Genomic DNA, 25,627 nt, shown 5'->3' with positions numbered 1-25,627 from the left:
GATGCAAAAATCATATTCAATAAATAAAAAAACTTTTTTCAAACTTTTGTTTAATTTCAAGTTACAGTTAAAGAAATATGAAAAGTAAGCATTGTAAATAAATTTGAGTAACTTTCATTTTTACATTTCATCTGGAAAATATTATGTATCCGTGGTCCCCTCGTTATTTTCCGTTCAGCCCAGTTAACGAGCAACATTCGGTGACTGGGCTACGTTCTCAGCCAAGTTACCGAACAACTACTGTATTGGGTGCCGAGAAAAAATAAGGAATTATTCATATTTCCTTTGTGAAATATTCTCAAAATTTTGAAAAAAAAAAATCAGGATTTGCCTTTTTTTTCTAAGAAAATGTCCAATCAAAATCGGCCCGAAAAATCAGCGGCAAAACATATTTTCAGAAAACTTTAAAATGTTAATGCAAGGCAAATAAAGAAAATCTATTTAAAAAAACTCATTAAGTTTAAAAATACTTCAAAAATAATCAAAAAATTAAAATATTTGAAATATCTCAATAATTTTGAAAGTTCTAAAACAAAACAAAAATAATGCAAACATATTTTCAATTTTATTTTCACTTTACCTTCTCTGAAAGGTATCAATCCCGATCGGCCATTTGGCGGCCATGTTTATTTTAGAAAAACTTCAAATCTTGATGCAGTGGTTGTCCCAAGATAAAGAACACCACCTTTAAAAAAATAATAATCATAATAAAGAAAATCAATAAAAATCAAAAGAAATAAAAAGTATCAAAGATTTAAAAAAAATTAAAACCAAAATTCAAAAGTATCAAGAAATGGGACTGGGTGTGTAGTAGTAAGCGTGGTTAAAATCACCTCAGTTGGTCTGGGTGGATTTTTGTTAAATTTTGTCAACAATTTGAAAAAAAAAATAGGCATTGCAAATATTACTCAAACTTTGTGTCGCCTTTCCCTTCAAAATCGCCCCAAAATATCAGGGGCAAAACAATATTTTCAAAAAAAATAAAATATTTAATATTCAATCAAATAAAAATAGGAAAAAAGCACAAAAAACTTATTTTTTAATTTTTAACGCCTATATAAAAAAAGGATTTTTGAAGGATTTTAAAAAATTTCTAAATTTTAGAATTTTGTTTCGAACACATCGTGATTTTCTCGAACGTCAGTCGTTGATAATGGATCGAGAGATTCAGGAATGCAATAATCCCCACGTTGTTTTGGGTCATTGAGCTTAACATTTTAAAAGGGCCAAACATTGAATATTACGCCCATTTAAAATGCTAGTCTTGATTTAAAAAATTTCAAAATATTTTTTTTTTTCAAAGAGGTCGGAAAATTTTACGAATGTTTCATGTATTAACATTGGAAATCGGACCATTAGTTGCTGAGATATCGTCATTAGGAAATGGTGGGTTGTTTTGGTGAGATTTAGAAAACTTCAATTTTCGTGTTTCTTTTTCTTAAAGCGGCTCTATCTCAGCAACCCGAGGTCCAATCTTCAATGTCTCTTAGACAAATTTATAGCAAATTTTCTGAACTTTTCTAAAAAATATTTTTAGAAATGGTCACTCATGGTCACTAAAAAAAACGCTAAAATCAAACTTTCGGTGGCTATATCTTGAAAACGGAGCCCTTTATCAAAAAAATTGTTAAGTACTTTTCGATTGCAAATTCAATTTTGCGTTAAAAAAAATGTCAAACTTGTTTTTGCATGAAACTTCGATTTTTTCCAAAAATCACTGTTTTTTCAAAAAATCATAACTCGGCGGCAGATTTTTTGACCATGTTTCTCTATAGCTCAAATGTTGCGGATTTTTGTCCCCTAAAACATATCAAAAAATCTCAAAAATAAAAAAATACGTATTTTGGGAAATTGAGTTTTAGTGAAAAAAAAGTTAATTAAAAAATCTGAAAAAAAAATTTCCGTGTACCCATTTTTTTCTCAAAAGTCCTCAACAATACCTACAACTTTGCCGAAGACACCAAATTGATCAGAAAATTCACTCAAAAGTTACAGCTGTTTGAATACTTACATGCAATTTTTGTATGGACAGCTGCCAAAATTGTATGGAGACTTGTATGGGTGAACCAATGACACAAATTAGCTTATTTGGTCATAGGGAAGGCCCCCACAAAGTTTGAGCCAAATAAAAAAATACAAATAAAAGCCATTTCCGGTTTTGGTAGAGAATTGCTTATATGAAGAGTTTGATGTTCGTTTAAAGCTCCAAAAATACTATTTAGACTATAAACTTACCAGCAACAGCATCGCCTCAAGTAAGCACCAAATTTATGCTATTTACTGGCCGAAATGATCAAATTTAATACACTTTTGATCATAATTTCTATTTTGCGAGACCATTTCTCATCATTTTGGTGGCACACACATCCACACGTAAGATCAGAGGTTAACTGCTTAACGAAAGTCGCCATCAATATCTTTTCACTTGCGCTAACGATTTCAAAGCGCTTCTTCGCCAAGTCTTTTGACGTTTCATTTTTGACGACCCATTCCAATCGAAGGATGAAGAAAACCGAGTGAGAAGCGAAGGCAAATAAAGAACAAAGGGTGGCCACCAACACTACCAGCAGCGCCTGTTGGAGTGAGCCAGCGATGCCAGGAAACTTTCTCTATAAAGGCTACTTTTCGTGAGTGTTCGCTTAAAATTTCATCACAATTGGCAGCACAAAGCAGACCGAAAAGAGCGCTGGAAGAAAAAAAGAACTAAGCTGAAAATAGAAAAATTGGCGTGGCCTAGTGCACTCGACTGATTAGAATGCAATTGGTAATTTTTTTTTAAATGCTTTTAAAAGGAATAGCATAACTTTTGATAAACGTGAAAATAAACAGAAATGTTCACAAAAAGTTGCTCTACTCGTTGGTGTACTTGGTTTTAGTAAATTTCAAGGAACACTCCAGATTATCCAGCATCATTCAAACACGACCGCTTATTAGGCTTAAAATGGGTTTATTTCCCCTTAGTTTAATTATTTTTTATACAAGAAGACAATAACTTCCCTGGTTGCTGTGTACCCTTAAATATAATTCCAAAAATATCTAATACCTAATCTCAATATTTTTTCTAATGACCATCAGGCCCGTGACAGTCCCACGACCCGCACCAACAGTCTCCCGGCACGAAGCCTCGGCAACAGTCGGACCGTGTTCTAGGCTAAACATATCACATTTTACGCAGCACCCTTAACGAACGTGAAAGACTTATGGAATATCGAGTACTTAATGTTGTCACATCCTACCTTCAGAATCAGCATTTCCTTCCAGATTAATGTTTAACAAGGTCAAGAGGAATCAAACAAGCCAATCAAAACTTGAATGTTACTTAATTTAAGGACAATCCGTCGTCGCCGTGATGAAAAGTAAAGTATATTTAAAGACATATGATAACAACTAAGAGCAATGAACGTTACTAGCCAGTTAGGATACTTAAAGTGTAAGCAGCCAAACAAAAGCAAAAAAAAAAACCTAACGTGTCAATTTAAAATTGATTTCAAGTGAGAAGCATCATAAAAATGCGAAATACTATCAAAACTTTTAACGAACCCCGTTTTGCATCAAGTTATCTCGTGAATTCTATTTATTGGTAAATTTTTAACCTGGTCTTCCCACTTCCCCCGTTTCTATTATCTAGTGAGTATGTCACGTTGACGTTTTACATGTCAAGAATAAGAAGATTCGAATTGTTAAGTTTTCTATGCCCTATAATTAAAAATAACATCTCTACCACATATCGAAGCAACCCTTGAGCATGAATGTACCACGCGGCCGCTGATATTGTTCGAAACAAGCCGTTTTGATAAACTACAATTACAAAAAGAAATACTGAGCAGATTACTCTATTTATTACATGGATAACAGTGACAGTAAATTAATCAATTGATAAATGTTGAAAAAAAAAATAAGCTGAGCGTGATTCTTTGAAAGAAAAGGCCCTGCCATAAAATAAATACTTCAACTTTTGGGGAAGTGAGGGGCACTCAAAATGAGCTAAAATAGGGTTGCAAAACTTGATTTTAATGTTCAAAATAAAGCAGCTATTAGACTATGACAAGCAAACAAACAAACGCGTACCTTTTCGCGTTTGACAGTTTGCCAAACTCGCAAACAACTCAAAATGTGCTGGCTGTTGCAAGGAGGGATTTGTTTACATTTTTTCGAACCTCCCCGGAAACGTCAAACCATACAAAAATACTGCCGGATCTTTTCCGGAAGTGAACCGGAAAAAGATCCAGTAGAAATTAGTACTGATTTGACGTATGCTGAGGGTGCCGAATAATTTGGTTATGTTCATACTTGTAAAAAAAAACTATGCAGGCTGACGTTTCTGCAAACAAATGCAACCAAACAAACAAAGCAGACAAACTGTCAAAAAGTGCATGTTTGTCGTAGTCTAATACCTGCTTAAGAAAACCAAAAACAAAACGAAACAACTTTTTTTTGTCCTTGATTCGTATAAACTAAATGCTTAAGGAACTTTTGAAGAGGTAATCAAAATTTCGGATTATCAATTTACAATTCTGTCTGTTTATTTATTTAAAAAAAAAACAGGTGGCTTAAAATAACGATTTTCGATAGTCAATGATTATATATTACGCGCAACTCTTCAGATTCGACTGCGAAACTCTCTATCTACAACTTCCGTTACCAGACAGCCCTCTACCCTGGAGCTGCTGATGCTCCTGCTTGAATTTGGTCAGTTTCATTATCGTTCCGCGACGTCTCTTGACCACGACAAAGTCCTGTGACTGGTCCGGTACCGCTGTTGAGTTAACCCGCTTGCCGTTGACGTTGCGATCTACCTCATCCGAGGTGGAATTGACCTGAGGGGCGTTGTCGCTGGTCGCGGTCATATTTTCCCGGTTCAACTTCAGATAGTGACGCAGCCGGCGGTTGATGCGTTTGGGGCCGGCCGCCTTCCAGGATTCGCTCAAGACCCCCAAGAATGCCTTGTAATCGCCAAGTGAAATACACTGCTGTGGAGTTTCTTCCGGGGTTACGAAAAGCTTAAGGGCGAACGTCCGGTCGAAGGTTTTGCTAAATTCGACCAATCCATTTGGGTTCCAACCGTCTGGATTTTGGGACTCGAGGGTGATGTTCTGTAAAAGATTTTTAATCAAAGGTAATGATCACCAACTTAGTACACACTAACTGCACTTACCAGATCCGTGAAATGCGCGTGTTCCTCGGCCAATCGGGAGATTTCATCCAACTGCTTGAGTTGTTCAACGCTATTGATCGGAAAGTAGTCCTTCGGGTTCCACTGCTCTGTGTAGATCATTTCTCCCGACAACTCCAAAGGCACCTTTTCCATCTCTCCCTGACCATCAATAATCTTCACTACCAAGGCATCCGATCGTTGATCCACGCTCCGTTTCACCTCCTCCAACTCACTCCGCAACGCACCAATCTGCTCCGACAGCGTTCCAAACTGAACGTTTTGTTGCTCCTTAATGTCCCGCAGCGTGAGCAGAACTTCCATGATAAATCCGGACACCTCCATGACCGGCCCCACGGATCCAGCGCCGTCGAAAGGACTCCCACTACCGTTGCACGTATAGCGGTGCATTTCTTCGTCGTGTTTGGCCAGCGTTTCGGCACTGGCACTGACGAGGTCACAGTTCAGACACGGGAACCGGTTGTGGCGGAGTGTTAGGTGGTCCACGCGCGAGGCCACCGGGTGCAGCTCGTGACAGTACGGACAGGGCCACATATTTTTTTTCGATCGAATTCAGCGAACACTTTTCGATTCTTCCGATCGAATCACGCGTTTGTTGACTTTTGTTTTGACAGAAGAGTTTCTATTGTTCTCTTTCCCTCAGAATAGGAACAGATTGAAAAGGAACATGTTGATCATTTGGAACGTTTGGAATCAAGGCTGCAGCCAAAATTTAATTGGGTACTAAAGCCCTATGTCAATTTTTATGTACAACGGTAAAAAACACGATTAAAAACCATTTCTGATCACTATTTTTTATTGCACAAATTTTTTTTGACAAGACAACATTTTTTCGATGGATCAACTATGGTCCCCTTGGAACGAGCTGTCAAGTAGGAGCTTTTCTGTCAAGAAGGACCGCGAGGTTAATTTTTCAAAATTGATTTAAAAATCCATTTTAAACTCTTTGTGGTCGTACAAAGGGTCATTGTACTCAGAAAAATAAGCTTTATCGCTGTAAATAATAATATCAGCAATCTATGCTTCATTTTAGGACCGCCTTGAGTGAGGGGTATTAAAAAACACCCAAATTGCAAAAACTGGAAATTTGGTTTATTGGACCTTTTCAAAAAAAACTCCAGATTTAATGTTTATTTTAGGAGCGAGTCCACGAACAAAGCATACCGTAATCTGGGGCGAATCGGGACTTCAGTCTGAATAGGGACAGCCGTTTTTAGAGCACTTAAAGCTTTTAAATTTGGAAATGGAGGCCTAAATAAGCTATTTTTGTGTCAGTTACACATGACATTTGAGAAGGGCATATTTCGATACCGTTAAATCTTATCCTACCGAATAAAAAATCAATCAATCAATTATCAAAGAGTGGTCAAAGACAAACTTGTAGTAGATTGGTTGGAGATTTGACAAGCTTTTTGAAAAACATATAAACTGAAATAAAAATACACGTCACTTCTAAGAGATTGTTTGATTTTTCTGTTTTAAAGTCAAATTTAAAGGTGAGTCCACGATTTTTTCCCCGTTCAAGTCTTTTGTGGCAATATCCAAAGCCTAACAAAAGCGGCAGATTTTTATGTCTCTCCTAAAAATACAAAAATAATTTATAAAAACTGTTTTTTTTTTTTTTTTTTGGAAAAGTGGTCTAAACGTCAAAATTTTCAAACCCCGATCGCGGGATCGGTTACATAAAAGTTCTTTTATTTGGCGATTACGATGGTCCTTCCCAAAATAGGGTGGTCAATAAAATGCGTTTTTGACGATTTTCGTAAAAAAAACACATTAAAAAAATTATGTCTCCAGAACGGCTGAACCAGTTTTAGCTCGCCAAGTTTCAAAAAAGGTGATAGGTTGGGCTTGTAATGAAAAATATTAAGACATTTTAAAAACATAGATGAATAAACTTCCAGATCAAATGAAAACGTTGCTTGCTGATTTGAAGGGCTCGGGACCAGCTGCAAATGTTTTTCTAGGTATTTTCGGAATATGTTACGTAAAATATCCAAAAATTGTGAATATCTATTTACAGGGTTCTGAGATATGACTCTTTGAAAAAAACGGATTTTATCGAATCGAACTTAAACTACCATGCATCCCCATCGAAAAGAGTTTCCAAAACATGTGCTGGAGACGCATGGTGCTCCAAGGTAAATTCAATTTATTTCCGATTATGATATTTTTTCATAAAATCATGTCAATAGATATTCACCATTTTTAGATATGTTACGTAGAACATCCTAAGAAATCATAGAAACATATTTTTAACTATTGTCATTGTCAATTTAAAATAAAATTTATCAACTTGTCAAATCAAACTTTCCAGTGTGATCAAAAGTGTGAGATCGGTTTGATTTTAAGTGGGAAAACACTTGATTGAAAGGAACTTGACAAAACCATTGATAAATGGCACTGTTTTCATTTATTAGATAATATTTATAAATAAATAAATTTAATTTAAAATAAACATTAGGTAATTATTTTTGGTTTTGAAGCAATAGTTTGTGAGCCATATCGAGGAAAGTTGTGATATTTCACCGCACCCATTGAAAGTGTAATTTTTATATATTTCACTTAAAGCACTTTATTGGTTAAAAATTACTCGTTTTTTGTTCTAGTATTATACTGCATTTATTTATTTTTGCGTATCGCGTTCCTTGCACAAGTGTTTTTTTTGTTGCGTTTTTATTTTATTAAAATTGCGCGAAGTTTAGTCCAAAAATGTTTTGGTTTTCGGCCAACCTTCACAATACCACTTTTAAAAGTATTAAAAATATTCTTTATTAGAGAAATAAAATACTCGTTACTGTTCATATCCATGCTATTATCTAAGGGGAGACGGGGGCAAAAAGTTATTTTATTTCACGTATAAAAATTTGGCTATTACTCGTGTGAAGCTAACGATTGTCCGTGCAAAGCTTCAAATGCACGCTTTCTTTCTTTTATTTTCGTTTTGCAGAACAGAGAATGGCACTTTGCGTTGGCATATTTTTTTCTTTAAGGCAAACGGTGTGTTTAAAATTTATTTTTCAGTTTCAAAACCAACATTTGTGAAGAGGCACGTTAGTGGTGTGTAAAAAAGAAACGATTTTTTGCGAATAAAACTCGAACGATTGTGCGCATAAAAACTGTTATAAAACGTAGTTTAGTGTGTGTTCGGGTGGCACTTTGTGAATTTCTTACTTGTTTCGAACAACGAACAATTTTTTTTTTATTCGTTATACATTGTGTTTTAAAAAACATTTCACGTTAGTTACTTGGCATTTTTGTTAATAAAATTAGAGGCACTACTATTTTTCTTCTCCACTTAAGTCTAGGCTCGTAAGTAAGTTTTAACAATTTAACCTTTTTCTCTCATTAAAAAAAACGGCGCGCACAATGGAAGCTATCGATTTCAGCCACTACGTCGCGGTTAAAACAGGCACATTTTGGGATCGTTACAATCTACACATTTCTCCACCTCTCTTTTTTTCTACACACTCACAATCCGGTAAACAATCACAACAATAACAATTACCACGTGGGAGGGTCGCACATGTTGCTCAGGGCGGATCCAGCGCTTACTTCCACTCGCCACCGCTGGACTTCATCGTCGACGACGAGGTGGATGAAGTCGTCATGTGGATCTTCTTGGTGATGACCTGCTGTTGGGAGGAGGACGACGAGAACCGCTGCTCCGCCGACGATTGGCTGCTGCTGTCGAGAACATTAACCATTGTAGTACCATTGTTACCGCTACTACTACTACTACTAATCGCGGCGGCTGGGTTTAGTGGGCTGGTGCGAAAATGCTGCTGACTTTGCTGGAGGAGCTGGTGCTGTTGCTGTTGCTGAAGATGGTGATGGTGCTGCCGAAGCTGCACCTGATCGTGATTCTCTAGGTTTAGTTTGGCGAACTGCTGCTCTACATTCATTAGGTTGTTGGTGGTTGACGGGGTGTTGGTGGTGGTGTTAGGGGCTGGATTAGTAGTGGCGGTTGCTGTTGGAAAGACACGCGTTTCGTATCTGCATGGCGAGAAAGAACGTGAACGGGTGATTTATATTAGACAAAATTTTGATGGGTAATTAACACTACAAAGTTTACACAACAAAAACATTGGTTGCAGGAAAGTGGTACATAATTTGGAATGGAGCACATTCGAGGAAAGGGCGAAACTACATATTTTAGTTACATTCTCTTAATTCTGAATATATTTTGTTTTGAATTATTTCATTAGCATCATCTAGGAAAAATCTCCATCAAGAGGATTTCATTGAGCTCTCTTTTAGAGAGAAAAGACCGAATTCTGTCTAGAGAAATATCAATAAAAAGAATTAGCACTGAAAAAATTTAACCTGGTTTCACAATACGCCTATTTTTTACAACTTTGTTTGAGTTGAAATCGATGGTTTTGAACCGAGTTTTGGGGCTATTTGGAGATATGTAGTCGGAGTCATAAAAAACTACCCTACTCCACAGCCCATATTTTGTGGCAACTGTCTATTAGAAATGGTAAATATTCCGAAATGTTTTCAAAATTATGCTTGAAATTTGTTTTCCTTTGAAAGAAATTCGGATAATCAAAACTTCGGATTAACAATCGAGTAATTCTGTACGTTTCAGCATATCGACTTTTATTTGTATTTTTTTTTAATTTGGATGAAACTTTGTCCATATTTCAAACATACTTTAATAAGGTATTAGACTATGACAAACAAACAAACTTGCAATTTTTCGTATTTGACAGTTTGCCGAACTCGCAAACTTGTTTGCGCAAATAAAGCAAAATGTATGCAGGTTGGCGTATCTGCCAACAAACGTAGACAAACTGTCAACAAATTGCGAGTTTGTTTGATTGTTCATCAAAGTATAATACCTCCTTAAGTTGCATCATACGTTTTTTTTTCTTTCATGCAAGGTTCCATACAATTTTGCGAGCTGGGCATACAAAATGGTTTTGTGAAGTTCGAAAATCTGTACATCGAGAAAGAATTTTTTTAACGCTTTGATGTCTTCAGCAAAATTGTAGGTTATGACTAGGACTGTTCAGAAAAAAACAAGCTCACGGAAAAAAGTGCTTTAAAGTTTAGGAAGGTGCAAAATGTGGTACCGGTGTTGCGAATTTTTAAAACAAATATTTTAAAATTAATTTTTATAAGCAATATCAAATTTCCAATAGAAAATGACTTTATATTTTTTGATAAAATGCACCGATTAAAATAAACCTGCATTTTCTGCAATCAATATTACCGAAGAGATAAAATAAGTTTATCTAGGTCCAGTGAAAAAAATATATAAATTAACCCAAAAATGATGAACTTCAACTCCCAGCTTCCATGTAAACATACTTTGAATGTGTTGTTAAAATTTCTCACTAGAAAGCCTAAGACAGCTGGATACTGTAATACAGTCCACAGTGGGAAAAAAGGACCCAAAAAATTACCGCAACATGATTTCGCGCAAACCATCGATTGCTATAAACCAAAAGCTTCGTTTTTGCACCAGGAACAATAATCCGATGAAAAATCGCACTGCACGGACCGGTGGCCGGAGTACAGGCCACCGGAAGATCCGGATTTTTGGAAAAAGTGTCAGATTTATCCAATTGTGAACTGAAAAGCTTTCTTCTACCATGAATAGTCACGCAAAATAATCCTAGAATAATATTAAATACCATAGGACCCATCGGAACCGGTTCCACCGATCTCCGGTGGCCACATCCGGAACCGCATTAGGAAACAGCGTAAACTAGTCATGCGACGTATCAAACTTCATGATTTTGGATGGAGAGTATCCTTAAAATGTATTTTTGCCTCCGGTGACCAGTTCCCAGGTTCTCCGGTGGCCACATCCGAAGATCATATTTGACAAATCGCTGAAACCACTCTTGCGACATATCAAACTTCATGTTTTTAAAAGAGGAGTGTATAGCTCATGTCCCCATCCAAAATCAAGAAGTTTGATACGCCGCATGACTGGTTAACATTGTTTCTTAATGCGGTTCCGGATGTGGCCACCGGAGATCGATGGAACCGGTTCCGATGGGACCTATGGTATTTATTATTATTCTAGGATTGTTTTGCATGACTATTCTTGGTTGAAGAAAGCTTATCAGTACACAATTGGATAAATCTGACACTTTTTTCAAAAATCCGGATCTTCCGGTGGCCTGTACTCCAGCCACCGGTCCGTGCAGTGCGATTTTTCTTCGGATTATTGTTCCTGGTGCAAAAACGAAGCTTTTGGTGTATAGCAATCGATGGTTTGCGCGAAATCAAGTTGCGGTAATTTTTTGTTAATTAATTTATTAATTTATTTTTTTTATTATTTTTTTTTTCAAAGAAATGAGTTTTTCGCCGTTCAATCACAGCTCATAAAAAGCGTTTTCAACTGAAATCGATTAATAAATAGCTCAATAGGCAAGTTTCGATCAAAAGTTTTGCAAAATAAGTTGTTTAATAGTGAAAATCAGCAAATTGGATGCAGTTGGGACCTAATCTGCCAAATATATAGCCAATTTACAAAAACAAATAAAAAAACATTAACTCCAGTAACAGATTTGGCACCATCCTAAACACTAATGCAAAAAATGTCGAATTTCAACAAATTACGTTTTTGAGAATTCAACTTTTATTAACTAAACTGCCGTTCTACGCATAATTGTCCCATGTTCAAAAAAGGGCAGCTGAGAAAAACGTGATTTACATTTTTCGATCGATTTCCCATGCAAATTTTGAGTTGCGTATAAAAAAGAACGGACTCCGACGAGGCCCACTCGCCATCTGTCGGTGGATATGCGCAACTCACGAAAACTGTCATGTTAGGGGACGGCTGGTTTCTACGCATAATTGTGCCGTGAGTCCCTATTCGCCCTATATGTCCCTAATCACCCTGGGTAACATTTGATCACCCTTAATTGTAATCCTCTTTCTATACAACAGGTAAAAACGATTCAATGCTTCGTAAAAGTAATGATTTCGTGATAGAAAATACATGGTGGGACAATTATGCGTAGAAATGTAACGATGGGACAAACAGACTTTGTGTTGTTTTTACAGTTCTTCTGAACAAAGTACTAGATTTTATGTGTTTTCTGAAAGTATACGTCAAACTAAACTTAAAAATGATAAAAAGTCAGAATCGTCCAAAAATGACATGGGAATTATGCGTAGAACGGCAGTAAATGTGGCATAAAAGCGAGATTTTCCGTATACCTATTCGTTCCAAGAAATAGGTTTTCTCATTTTGTATGACCATTTTGCCAAATTATATGGAGACTTGTAAATATGAAAAAACTAATGGTACAAAATTGCTTCTTTTGTCAAAAGGAATGCATGGGCAAAGTTTCAGCCATATTATTAATATAAAAAAGTACTTTTTGCTTGTATTTTTTTTTTTCAAATTTAGCAATTAAGGAGTGAAGTTTCAAAAAAAAATCTATAAATTTGTAATGCAATGGTCATCTCTATTTGAAAAGACTGTTAAGTTATTTCAATGACTAGTTTAGCAAGCAATTAGCGTTCATTATGATGTGATGATAGTTAAATCAAATTATTTTATTAGAATTCGACGTTCCAGTGTTACTAGCTTGGTTAACTATTTTACCTTGCTTATTAAATATTAACTCAAAGAGTTATCCATTCCAAATTAGCCCCTTCAATAAAAATTTCACTCTTTCCCGATCCCAATTACCTCGTGGTAAATCCTTCGTAATTCTGCGGCGCCGGTGCTCCGTTTCCATTGCTCGTGGTACTCGTCGTCGTCGTCGTAATGGTTCCATACCCTCCTGCCTGCTGTTGCTGCTGCGTCGGCGACCCTCGGAACGAACTCAACGGCTGATGCACCTTGCTCTGCAGATCCTGCACGGCGGCGTCAAACTGCGTTCGGTTGAACTTTCCTGCGCTTAGGTTGGAGTTTTCCACGCGGGTCGTTTCGTACGTTCGGTTGAGGATTGAGGGGGACACGAGGGCTGTCGGGGATTTGATGGTGTCCGATTGGTAGGGCTTCGGGACGGCGTTGGCTGTGAGGAGCGGGGATCTTTGGAAGGACGAAGTTGTGGTGGTCGTTGAGGAGGATTGTTGTTGGTGGTTCTGCTGTTGGGGGTTTCGCGGGAAGGTTCCGGTTGATCCGGCGGGGCTGTTGATGGCGGGGGAGGGCGAGTAGGTGCCGGGTTTGGGGAGCGTGTGTGGTTTCGGGGTGGTCGTGACTTGGTAGCCGGTGAAGGTCGGAGGTTGGACGCCGCCTTCGTCGCTGCTGTCGGTGGCGAAGCCTCCGGCGAGTTTTTGACGGTACTTTAGGTGGCGGATTGCGATCAGTTTGTTCTGGGCTTCCATGAGCTGGCGTTCGCGCATGAGTACCTCGGAGCGGGCGTTGATCTCCTGGGCCATTCCGTCGACCATGTTACGGTTCAGCTTCAGCGTGTGTTCCTCTTCGCCCTCGATGGCTTGCTGGGCGGCTTGGACGAGCTTGTCGGTGGACTTGATAACGGCATTGCCAGCGGCTTGCAGTCTGCGACCGGTCTCCGAGTTGGGGTCGGACTTAACCTTGCACGCGATCAACAGCTGGGCGGTCGAGCTGGCGACCTGTTTGGCCGTTGAAATCAACGTTTCTTCGGTTCCTGTGCCCTGGACCAGATGTTGGGCGGCCTCTACCAAGCTGTGAGTAGCGGCTGCGACCAGACGGGCAGCGGAAATAAGACCTTCAGACCATTGACCATCGTCGGACGAGGTCAGGGGTCGTCGAGCTACCTTTCCTTGGTCTACGAGTTCGCGTTGAGCGGCGTTCGCCGCACGGACCAACGCCGACGAAGCTGCCATGATGCCCTTGGCCGCCTCCAGAATCATCTCGTCAAAGTTCAGATTCTCGTCCGTTTCCTGTGGAGGGCAAACAAAGAAGATTAGTTCGGGGAAGAACCTACAATTAGTTATAGACTAGCTAATAATCCGTTACCACCTTATATATTTACACACGTGCTTTTTTTTTCGTTCACCAAGAAGACAACGATGACCACAGTAATAATATGTTTGATTCCTGGGTGATAATATAAAATTTAACAACCAAGAATATCAAACATATCTCACTGGAATCACCCTCCACCAGGACAGAGATTGTTCGAAACAGGAGAGAAGATTTAGAAACTTTCACCATTAACACTAACACCCAACTCCACCTTAACCTAAACTAGTTCCTAAAATTAATCCAAAAACTCACCTTAACCTCCGCCTGTCGTCGCGGTCGCAGGCTGGCCAACTTCTTGGCCGCAGCCTCGATCGAAGCGGCCGCCCCCAGCAGCTCATTCTCCGCGATAACCGTCGGATCGTCCGGATCGACCCAGTCCGAGCCCTTCAACAGCTGCGCCATCCCAACCAAATCGGTAACGCACTTGGCCACCCTCCGCGACAGCTGCATCCGCTCGTCCGCCGAGCAGTGCTTCAGCACACCCTCCAGCAGATCCCGGTACGAAATCGCCACCGCCGACCCCGCGTCCAGCGTCCTCTGTCTCAGTTCCTGCGTCTCCGCACAGGACCACGCGACCGACTTGCAAACCGCCAGCATGTCCGAGATCGTCTTCCTGCCCAAATTGGCCGCCGCCGTAATGTCCGTCTGCAGGTTCGAAGTGCCCGCGGCAACGGCCTTTGCCGTCGCGGCCGTCACGTGCTTGGTCACCGTGATCAGGTCTTCCGGTCGGGACAGCTGCTGCATGCTGGACCGGTGGACGTCCGGAGCAAACTGCATCGAGCGGATCTCCTGCGTAATGGCGTCCACGGTAGCTTCCATTGCGCGCGTGCCACGCGTGTGCTCGTCCTCGACGGCCTTAACAGTTTTCAGCAACGAGGTGACGTTCATCACCATGACCTGCGAGGGTTGGAAAAGCGATTGAGAAAAACAATTAGTTAAATGTTATAACAGAGATTTGTTGTGAAAAAACGTGTTAAAAAGTTGATCGAAAGAGTGTCAGTGTTTTGTAGAATGACTCAGTTAAAATGAATTGAATGAATTTATTAAAAGTTTGAGTCAGTTTCGTTGGGTAAAAATCTCATGACTTAATGATATAGAAATTGATGAAAATGAAATTATCAGGCTAAAAAAATAGCCTTATTGAATACAGTCCTGACTCGACATCCCAAGCCTCGATTATCCAATGTTTCGATAATCCCAAGTTCGATTATCCGAAGGTTTGTACAGAATTTGGGATAGTAGAATCACGAACATTTTTTTTTTATTTTTATCATCAAAATCGAGTTCTACGACCTAATTTTAGTAAAATTTGAATGGTTGATTGCCTATACAATTTAAAAATGACTATTTTTTATATTTAATCACCGCCATTCCTGAATGCAAAATTCCTAAATCACTTTATAGAAATTTAGGGGTCATGAGTCATTGACCACAATAAACAAAAACATTTTTTTTTGTGATTTCTTTATGCGAAGTGAAATTTTGCCAAGGCCTTCTGACAATCGAGTCTGGGCTGTATTTATCAAAAATATGTTGGCTCATTAAATAAATATTTTATTTTAAGTTTTTGTTTTCAATTTTTCCCAAAAAATCAGAAGACAACATTTTCTTAAGACACAGATCTAGAGCTTTATTTGAAACAGTCTTATAAACATAGGGAATCCCATAGCTTATAGGACCCTATTAAATAAAACTCTTTAAATTTTTGTTGTAAAAACATCTACATGTAATCGATAATTTTGAATTGGGGATTTGGGCATTTTATAAATTTTAAATTTCGGGACCAATTTTTTGAAAGAAAAAAAAGTAGCAGCTTTGGATTTTAAAGTGTATTCATTGATATTTTACTAATTATTGACAGTCCAAAAACAGTAACTGGATCACACCTTTAATTGAGCTATTTATTACTTTGGAATCCAGGTTTTTAATCGAAGATGACGTTCGAATGGTGAACATCCGAAATGTCAAAATCGCGCAGTAGCATCAACATTAGAAAACAAATGTGGCTGTCATACCATGGCACACTTTTTTTTCGGAATATTGGTACCACTGCGTGATTTTGACATTTCGGACGTTCACCATTCGAACGCCATCTTCGCATAAAAACCTGGATTGTCTAAACAATTTATGAAAGTTGTAATTTGAAATGTTTAACATTAAGCATGAAATTCCTTATGCACAAACAACTTGTAGAAAACACTTTTTTAATTGTTGCATTGACCCGAGTCAAGATTTTATTTTTTTCTAAAATGAAAATTTCTGACATTAAAAAATGGTTTTTCTTTTTTGATAAATCTTTTTTGTCCACGTTTTCATGTTTATGATTTTTTTTATTGATTTTTTTTTATGTTCGTTTATAGATGAATCCAGTTTGAAATGGCCGCTAGGTGGCCAATGGTGTTAGAAATGACAGCTTCCATGTATTTGAATATGGGACCTCAGGAAAACTCAATTTTAAGCAATAAAATGATTATTTATGATAAAAGTATTGATTGATTAGGTGCACAAAATGTGTCTAGAATATTATTAAAATGAAAACTGCTCAAAAAATTTGCAATGGAGATAAGTACACCATTCGATTCAGCAGGAATTTTGGGCACCAAAAATATATAGTTTTCATATGTTAAGTATTTTATTTTAAAAGATAATTAACAAAAAGTATGAAAATCGAGACATTTAGTATGGGAGCTGTCAAATCTCTCACCATCAAAAAGCAGCGTTGAGCTTTCGCTGGATTTGTCTATTAAGTAACGTAAAATTTTGGATTTTCAGACGTCAAAAATTTTAAAATTGGTTTCTAAAAAAAATTATTCTCAACGTTACAACGTTTGTAACCGATTTTTTTCATTTTTTTTTCCTAATTTGTAACTTACACGATTTGTCCACTTGAGATGCCACCGTGTAGAATTTTTATAATCCATGAATAGATTAAGAAAATGTGAATGGGCAAGTTTTTTCTCTCAAATTTCAAAAACATGTTTTGATATCTGGAGTAACATTTGAAAAGGACGCTAAGCATTTTGACAGCTGGAACTATTTTGCAAATTCCGAGACATAATTTAAATATTTTAGGCTGAGGCTAGCTAATGTTCAACACTTCGAATAACGTGAAAATAGAATCTAAAGCTTGAGTATTATCAAAATAATTCTATCTGTCAAAATGCATATCCGCCCTTTTTTCGTGTTGCTCTATCAATTAAATTTTAATTACTATTTTTTTCAGAACACAAATTTCAAAATATTTGTGGAACTCATATTGATATTTAAATATTCTGTGAAAATTTGTAAAAAAATTGTTAAATTGAATTGTTAAATTTTCAACCAGTTCACAGTACTAGCACATACAAATTCATATATCAAATGTTACATGAAGAATTTGTGAAAGTATGTCTCGGAATTTGCAAAATAGTTCGAGCTGTCAAAATCCTTAGCGTCCTTTTCAAATGTTACTCCAGATCCTTAATCTCTACTCAGAATTGTTTGTTAGAAATGTAAAAAAAAAAATACGCAACGCATAATTTTGGATTTTCTAAATTTCAATACTGTTTCAGAACAGCATTTACCGCAATCATTTCGATCAACTTTTCAACAACAAAAACAAAAAAAATGTACACAGATAACGAAAACACAGATAAACAATTAATCAATAATTTACCTACAACTTCGGAGTGATTTTTTCTTACTGAATCGTGGCATTTGCTTTCGAGACTTTTTTTTTGTGTGCTACTGGAAGGCTTAATTAATTGGACCAGAAAAAGGGGTTTTTGAAGGATTTGAGGGGTGCAAACTTCCAAACAAAACGCGCTCAAAGCTTCACATTTAATTTTAAACAGTTTATTATTGAAAAGCGGTGTTTTTAGATAAATACGTGAATGTGGTGCTTATAATGTTTATAAAAAGGTATGATTCTTAAGTACTAAACATTGAATAGAGAAAAATAAAGTAATCTGGGATAAATGCACGCTCAAAGCTTCTGTAATACTAGTCTAGCCAAAACGAATACGATTTTCCTCTGCGTTCACGCGCACTGGATATGGCACTTAAGCTACACAGACTTTACGGAAAAAAGACCAATTTCCGCCGATTCTCAGAAGACTCCGTCGAAGAGCGTCGGTGCGGTGGAGAGAACGCGCAAGAATTCCTCCTCCTGATCGGAGAGCCACCATGCGGTGCCCGCTCGAAACGCTAGTGCGTCCTGCAGTGCTGCCTGTTTTGTGATTTTTTTTTTCGTTTGATTAGGAAAGGGAAATCGAGAGAGGGATCTTTTTGTAGCGCCAATTTTCAACAATGAAGGGAAATAGAGGGGAATGAGAAAGAGATCTAATGCACGTGCACACACTCTCACACGTGGTTTCCGGGCGGTCATAGAAACGGATTTCAGAACAGATATGGCACATCAAAAGGGCGATGTTCGGGACAAGGACAGCTTCTCTTGCTAACCCACGTGGACGTGGAAGTGGCGGACGAACTTCGACTGCTCTCGCGGTACTCGGATACCTGGGAGAGGCAAAGTGCCCTAATCATCTGCGAAGAAGGAATAGAAAAACAGGACAGGGTGTGGTTTGAGTACGATTGGATGGACCACGCAGGATGATACCGGCAGGCAGGAAACAAAGAACCCGACGCACCCGGACAGGCCATTCCAAGAAAACCCGATTCGTCCTCGTCCCAGCAGAAGCATTCAAAGTAGAGAAAGTTGTCTTTTACCCTGTGTTGGTACGCGCAGCCAGTGTTAATTCCAAATCTACCGTTTGTCGTACGCGCTCAACTTTACCCAAGTGGATGCAGTTAGATATCTATTCAGTCTATGGTAAACCGGGTTGCGCTACTGAAACATAGGTGGCACTGGGGTTAGGCTAGGAGGAGGTACTTTTTACAACATGCACTGGCGTATTTCGCAATAGTTCACGATTTTTGTTTCTAAAATAGTGCAAGCATTTACAGAATAATTTATAATTGAATCTTCATGCAGCTTTCCATCCCAAAATATACAGCATGTAACTACTAGCTCGACTAGTGCTTCCCTAACATGCTGTTAGTATTCGCAGGAACACGTGTGTCTGTATCAATTGCCATATCCATCGCGGTGATCAAGAGTTTGATTCAAACTGAGAATCTTGCGCCAGTGAAATTCAATTCAACTAGTGCAGTGTTGCCAGATTTTTGGTTCGACATTCCATATACAATCTTCTTTTCCTTCCGTGATTCAGTAAATTATCAATTAATTGTTGTTGCGAGAGCTTGTGTTCGAAAATCCATCAACGTTTAATCCCAGTCTTGAACCTTTTCACAAAAAGTGTGTCAGAAAAATCAGTCTCAAAATCCAGTCGATTAATTTATTAATTTGTGCTTACGAATTGGACAAGCAAAGCGTTACTTTTTTCGAATTGATTGTTGGTTTGGAGCGGAAGCTGATTAAAACGGGGGTATTAGAACGTCATTACTTGCGGTTATTCAACAAATTTGCGCTTTTCGGCCACCAAAATATTAGAACGCATTACGGTTTTGGGGATTAATCACAACATTTGTTTTGTTTTAAATTGTCAGCTTAACAATGTTTTCGAAAATACATAATAAAAATTAGAAAATTGTTTATGAATAATATCACAGAAATTTAGTTCGAGATTCAAGAAGGGATTAAGTAGATAGAGTGAGGATATTTGGAGTAATGTAAAGAAATAAGGAGGAGAAAATAAAACAAATACAGAAAAACAACATACCTTAGCGCTATCTTTCAAATCATTCATAGCCGGGTCGTTAATGGGTTTACCAGATGCAAGCTTAGTAGCGTTTATTAGCTCACCGAGTGCAGCGGCCACATCTTTCACCGCGTTCATCACCATGACTTGCGAGTCGGGCTGGTTGGAGCCGAGCGAAGCCGCTCCGTGCTTGACCGCTTCCGCCAGTTGCACTGGAAATTTGCAAAAAAAAGTTTGTTTATTTGACAGTTCAGTTGAAAAGTCTGTAGTTTTTCAGTCTTTGGTACGATTTGTTTATGTTTTGCAAGCGCCACAGACTAAACAGACTATCACGGATCTACTCACAAATGGTAGTAACAGCGTTCTGCGCGGCGGCCGCCAGCTGGTCCTGCGTTCCGGCAGCACCGGCCACCAAAATCTTGGTGTCCTCCACCAGCGCCTTGGCCGTCTTTAGGATGTGCTCCCGATGGTCCGAGAAGCGACCCTCGTCTTCGGAGTGTAGCGTACCGGCCGTCGCGAACATGATCGTGGTGTCCAGATCGCTGATGATCGCCGACACCGTGCTGGAAGCGTTGATGCAGGCCTGCGTTCCACGAGAACCGGCTTGCAGCGCTGCCAGCACTTGGGAAACCTTCTCGGAGACGTCGCGAGCTCCACGGGAGATCTCCACCAGGCCGGAGCTGTCATCTTTGCGGATTCCGGCGGTTGACTGGATCAGAACATTCACCGAGCGACCAAGATCTTGAACGGTGTTACGAATACGGATGGCTACATCCGGAGAGGTCGTCAAAGCAGACGCTCCTACCGAATCTTGCGCAAGCTGAGAGTAGTGATGGGTCATCTCGACCGATAGCTGAGCCAGCTTGGAAGGATCTATGGCGGCCTTTGCGTTGATTTCGTTGGCGTAACGAGCAATCTCCTTCGCTGATTGTACCATGCGAGTCTGGTAGTCCACATAGGTGTCGTTGATCGACGCTCCCAAGAACGACTGACGCTTGTCGGTAATACGTGACATTGAACGAGAGATCTGCTCCATCAACCCAGTCACGACGCCATTCTCCGTGGACAAACGCTCAACGGTGGCGTTCAACTCTTGAATCGCTTCACGGGTTGCTTCCACGGCCTCGTCCAACTCTGGATGACAATGGGAAGCTCGAGGGTTACCACCGGCATTCTTTGCCACTTGGACCAGCTGTGAACAACACTCTACCACCGACTTGACCTGATCGATGAGCACCGACTGCTGTCCCGAGTGAACAACGTGCGAACACGCTCCGATAACACCATTCGTCAGCGGAACCACGTGCTTCGCGATCTGGTTCACGGCATGTCCCAGGCTTTCGGCATTCTTCTTAGCCGACGACTTGACCGGCTCCAAACGATCGATCAGCTCCGATGCGGCGTTCAACGACTGGTTGGTGAATCCTTGCAAATTGTTCTCCTTGCGCTGTGGCAGTCCATCGACTCCGACGGCCAAAGCGGCCGAGTTCAGATCACGGGCGCATTCCTTCAGCACTTCCAACACCTGATCGCACTGCAGCTGTCCAGGTGCCTTCTCACGGATGCTCGACGCCAGCTTCTTGATACTCTCGGACACGTTACGGCTGTGAATTGCCAGCTGTTGCCACACCGGTGGATCGGTTGGGGTCATGGCGAGTACCTTGGCCGTCTTCACCATATCAATCGCACCATCCAGGATTCCACGACCAGCCTGTAGGATCGGTTCCTGAGCCTTGCGACCTTCCGACGAGATGCGTGCAGGGATCGAGATAAACTCGGACGAGTTGGCAAACTGACACAGGGATGAGACAGCTTCCAGCAGCGGCTCGGTAGCTCCGGCGCATCTTGCTCTCGAAACCGGACTGTAGTCTTTGTCAAGTGCCTTGATCTCACGGACCAAATCCGCCGTTGAGTTGGCGACCTCCTTCGCCGCCTGGACAAAGTGACGCTTGGCCACCGGGTTGGTGGTGGTAGAACTTGCGTTACGACAGGCGTTGCACAGCGCTGAGGTGTGCTTTGCGATGATGGTTGCAGCGGACAGAACTTGCTGCTGAGAGGACGCTGGTCCTCGAAGGACTTCGCAGCTTTGACGGATCGCTTGCGACGCACGGGCGAACTGCGCCTGATCGACTAATCCCGGACGACCTCCAACGCTGGTTGGGTTGGAAATTCCTACCAAGTAAGCAGCCTGCGAAGCAGACTCGATCAATCCTCGGATCGAGTCGGATACCGAGTCAACTGAATGTCCAAATTCAACGTGCTTCGACAGCTTGGCGTTGTTGGCAATTCCGGTCATGCCGTCTCCCAGCGTTCTTGACTTTTCCATAACCGTATCCAAACAGTCAAAGTATCCCTGATCGGTCAGCGGTTCCTGAGCCGATTCCAGCAGCGGTCTAAGTGACTCAATGCTACGAATAGCACTGTCACATTCCTTCTGTCCAGGAGCAGCCTGCGTGCACACGTTCACCAGTCGGTTGATGCTCTCCGTTACCATCCGAGCAGCGGATGACAGTTCGTTCTTGGCGTTCGGCCTGTCCGGATCTCCAGCAACGAATTTAGCAGTTCCCAGAAGACTCATCGATTGGTTTGAAACACCTCGCAGTGAGTTGACGATCTCTTCCCGCGCACGATCTTCCGGCGTTTGTCCGGCCATTTCCAGCGTAACGGTCATCAGCTCCTTGTACGCGTGGTAGAACTCCTGGCTGGTGTTGGCCAGCTTGATGGAACTGTCGTACGAGTGGGCGACCTGTCCTCCAGCGGAGTTCAAGTTGTCAGCAGCGCTCTTCAGCTCGTTCTGCAAATGACCAAACGCACGGCTTGACGGTGGGTACTCTCCGGTATCCAAGATAGCCCTCAAATCAGCCATGTTCTCGAACGCCTCGCTAATGTCCTTCACCCCTGGGAAACAGTCGATCGTTCTGCCTAGCGAATGCTTGGTACGCTTGATCGCCGCAACCAGTTCGTCTTGATTGCCAAGGTTCTGCAGCGTTCTCTGCGCTTCCTCGATCACTCGCATCGAATCCTGGATGACCTCGTCAGCGCAATCGACCACGATCGGGTTCTTGGTGGTAGCGACCACTCCGCGGACACTCTTGGTGTACTCGCCCAGGGCGAGCGCGGCATCTCTTCCGGCAACGCCAGCGTACGGACGGTTGCCCTGCTGGACGGCAGACATCAGCTGGTACAGGGTGGAATCGACACTGTTGCTTGCCGCCGCAAGCTGCTTGAAGCAGGAGTCAGCCGTCTCACCTGGCAGTGGACGGAGGTTGCCTTCCTGGCTAGCTTGACGTGTATCATTCAGGACGTTCCTCAAGTTACGAACCGCTTCCAGTGCGGCGTCCAGTTCGTTTCCTCCGCATGCTTCGCGAGCACGATGAGCGGCTGAACGGAGGTCGTGGATCGAGTGGGTTAGGTTCAGTGCGCAACGGGATAGCTGCTGTGAAGCGGTTTGATCCATGACGGTTGGCTGGAGATCGCGGGCCGATTGGGCAACCTGTGCTCCTGGTTCCAGGAACATTTCAGCAGCGTCGATCAGTCCGAGTTGAGCGTTCGGGTCATCGGGGCGGGAAAGGGTGTTCTTGACTCCGGCGACCAAGCGAGGGATCTGATCGGCAACGGTTTGACAATCTTGTAGGAGAATCTCCTTCGTTTGCACGTCATTGCTGTGCATCAGGGCGTTCTGGGCAGCGGTGATGCACTGAGTTGCAGCGGAAGCAGCTTGCTTCGAGCACTGCTCCAGACGGTTGATCAGCTTGCGCTTAATGGCTGGAGTGTTGGCGGTGGTGGTCGTGATCACGCGTAGTTCTTCAGCGGCGAAACGCAGCGTGTCCTGATGTTCGGAATTGTGCGGGTTGTTGGCGCACAGTCTGGCAGCTTCTACCATGCGGGCGGTAGCGTCCGCCAGCTGTTTTGCTGCTTCCAGCAGCTTGCGTTGCATGTTTGAATCATCCTGCCGTTCGGCTTCTCCCTTGATGCTCTGAATGAGCTGTGCCGTAGCTTGGCCCAGCTTCTGCGCCTGCAGGATCATCTCTTGCGGGTTGGTCGCCGATACCAGAATGTCCGTAGCAACCAACACCTCTTCGACCGGATTGTCATCGACTCGGCGTGCCTTCTCGCGGGAACTCAGCTTGATGTGCTCCAGCAGTTCGGCCAGCGTCTTGGACACGTCCTTGGCGGCGCCCATCAGATCTCCACGCAGCTGCTGATTGTCGGTAGCGTCGTTGCAGACCTCTACCAGGTGAGCGACGGCCTTGGCAACTTCGCGTGCCGCCGACTCGAGCTGTTCCCGGCAAGCCGGACTCTGGATCGTAGGAGCGACGACACGGGCACAAGCTACCAGCTGACTGGTGGCCAGGGCGCACTGACTGGCAGCGGAAATTACTGAAAGGAAGGTTATTATTAGTGATCTTGTCGTAAATAATGTTGAAGAAAGTCTCACCTCTATTCCTGGTCGCCTCATCGTCCGTAACAGCGGCGATCGACTTGGCCTTCAGCACCAGTGCCGCCGTCGTGTTGGCAACGGCCTTGGCCAACCCAAGCAGCATATCGTGCAGCTCGCGGCTCTCCATGCTCTCCTCGCCCATCGTACTCAGCACAAATCCGCTAGCCTCTCCGACGCGGCTTGCCGCATTCAGCAGGTTCTGGCGCGGTTCCTTGCTTTCCGGTTCGGCCGACTTGAGCAGATCGCTGAACGCCGAGCACAGCTTGCGGGTCGCTTCCAGCAGCTTGTCCCCGGTGCAGTCGTCGTCCATGAGGGCGGCAATCAGCCGAACCTCCTTGGTGACCTCCGGGATGCTCTGGGTGATTTGCGAGACTGCCGCTCCGACGGCATCGTGATCGATTTCGTCCGGCTGGGAAGCGGTCACGACCTGGGCCGTCGCGGCGTTCATCGTGGCCAGATGGGTCGTGACCGTTTGCTTCGAGGTGTCGAGCGTTTCTTCACGCCACTGCATCGAGCCCGGGTCAGTTCCCAGCTGCGGCAGTTGGGCCTTGCTCTTGAGGTCTTCCTCGGCCTTGTTGATGGCATCCTGGCCGGCCGAAATGTAGCCGACGAGGGCACGCTGGGGTTCCGAGAGGACCGTGCTGATGCGGGTTTGTTGCAACTGTTTTGAAGGAGGAAAATTGTTTTTTTTTTTTTGTTTTAATTGGACCGCTTGAATTTGTTAGTTTTAGCGTCTAATTTGTTAGTCTATCATTTTGAGTAATTTTTTGCTTAACATGTCTATTTCCATACTGATCATCGGAACTCCGAAAGCATCCGACATGAGTTTCTCTCCAAATTTTCGTATTCTGCTTTGTGTCACTATTCTACAATCGCATTGAGCTGCTGCAGAATGAAATAGAAAAGGGAACGTGCAAAACTGTACAATAATGCGATTCTGACGGATTCGTATGGTAATAGACATGAAGCTTTACAAGTTTCGCTACAAAATTTAGAATGATAAATTGTCAATTCACCTACGCCTGTGGATTAGTTTTGTTAAAATTCACAAGGAGCAGCGTGAAATAAAGAGAGATTGTTTTGACTAGGTTAGTTTTGATGATTTTAAAATTTCGGTCGATTGATAAAAATTAAAATAAATTAATTAAACTATAATAAACTAAAAATACAAACCATGGGCGGCTGATGGGCCAGGTTGACCTGTCCGACGATGGCACCGTACTGCATCGACTGCATCTCACCAGTGCCATAGGGACGTTCACCTGTGTGCGCGTTTTCGGGCCACATGTCAAATCAAGTTTTACAGATTCAGGTTAAATTAAAATCGGCAAAATAAATAAAACGATAAGGAGAAAAATTGAAATTAAATGAAAAATAAAAAAATA

The 25,627-nt window shown here is 41.6% G+C and overlaps 3 protein-coding genes across 3 annotated transcripts in view; 1 reads left to right on the top strand and 2 right to left on the bottom strand.

The window, feature by feature from the left end:
- Positions 1-3,888, top strand: part of LOC6040318 (protein melted) — a 33,996-nt gene extending 30,108 nt beyond the window's left edge. The window contains exon 7 of the mRNA XM_038262603.1: positions 3,076-3,888. Coding sequence (XP_038118531.1) covers positions 3,076-3,150 — 75 coding nt within the window. The 3' untranslated portion in view covers positions 3,151-3,888. The remainder of the gene's footprint in view (positions 1-3,075) is intronic.
- Positions 3,889-4,529: 641 nt separating this feature from the next.
- On the bottom strand, positions 4,530-5,799 carry LOC119769776. Its single transcript, XM_038263360.1, has 2 exons — positions 5,156-5,799; positions 4,530-5,093 (listed from the first exon to the last, which is right to left on the bottom strand). Exons 1-2 carry the CDS (start codon positions 5,705-5,707, stop codon positions 4,623-4,625), a joined length of 1,023 nt encoding a protein of 340 aa, XP_038119288.1. The 5' UTR covers positions 5,708-5,799; the 3' UTR covers positions 4,530-4,622.
- A 1,923-nt stretch (positions 5,800-7,722) lies between these two features.
- LOC6044571 (talin-2) overlaps positions 7,723-25,627 on the bottom strand; it is a 91,900-nt gene continuing 73,995 nt past the window's right edge. Inside the window, 7 exon segments of the mRNA XM_038264444.1 lie at positions 7,723-9,169; positions 12,837-14,017; positions 14,355-14,999; positions 19,823-20,013; positions 20,147-24,181; positions 24,240-24,903; positions 25,416-25,504. Of these exon segments, the coding sequence (XP_038120372.1) occupies positions 8,725-9,169; positions 12,837-14,017; positions 14,355-14,999; positions 19,823-20,013; positions 20,147-24,181; positions 24,240-24,903; positions 25,416-25,504 (7,250 nt within the window). The 3' untranslated portion in view covers positions 7,723-8,724.

This window comes from Culex quinquefasciatus, chromosome 3, assembly GCF_015732765.1.
Source record: "Culex quinquefasciatus strain JHB chromosome 3, VPISU_Cqui_1.0_pri_paternal, whole genome shotgun sequence".
NCBI classification, from domain to species: domain Eukaryota; kingdom Metazoa; phylum Arthropoda; class Insecta; order Diptera; family Culicidae; genus Culex; species Culex quinquefasciatus.
The sequence above is the reverse complement of the archived record's forward strand: the minus strand, read 5'-3'. Positions and strand labels throughout refer to the sequence as shown.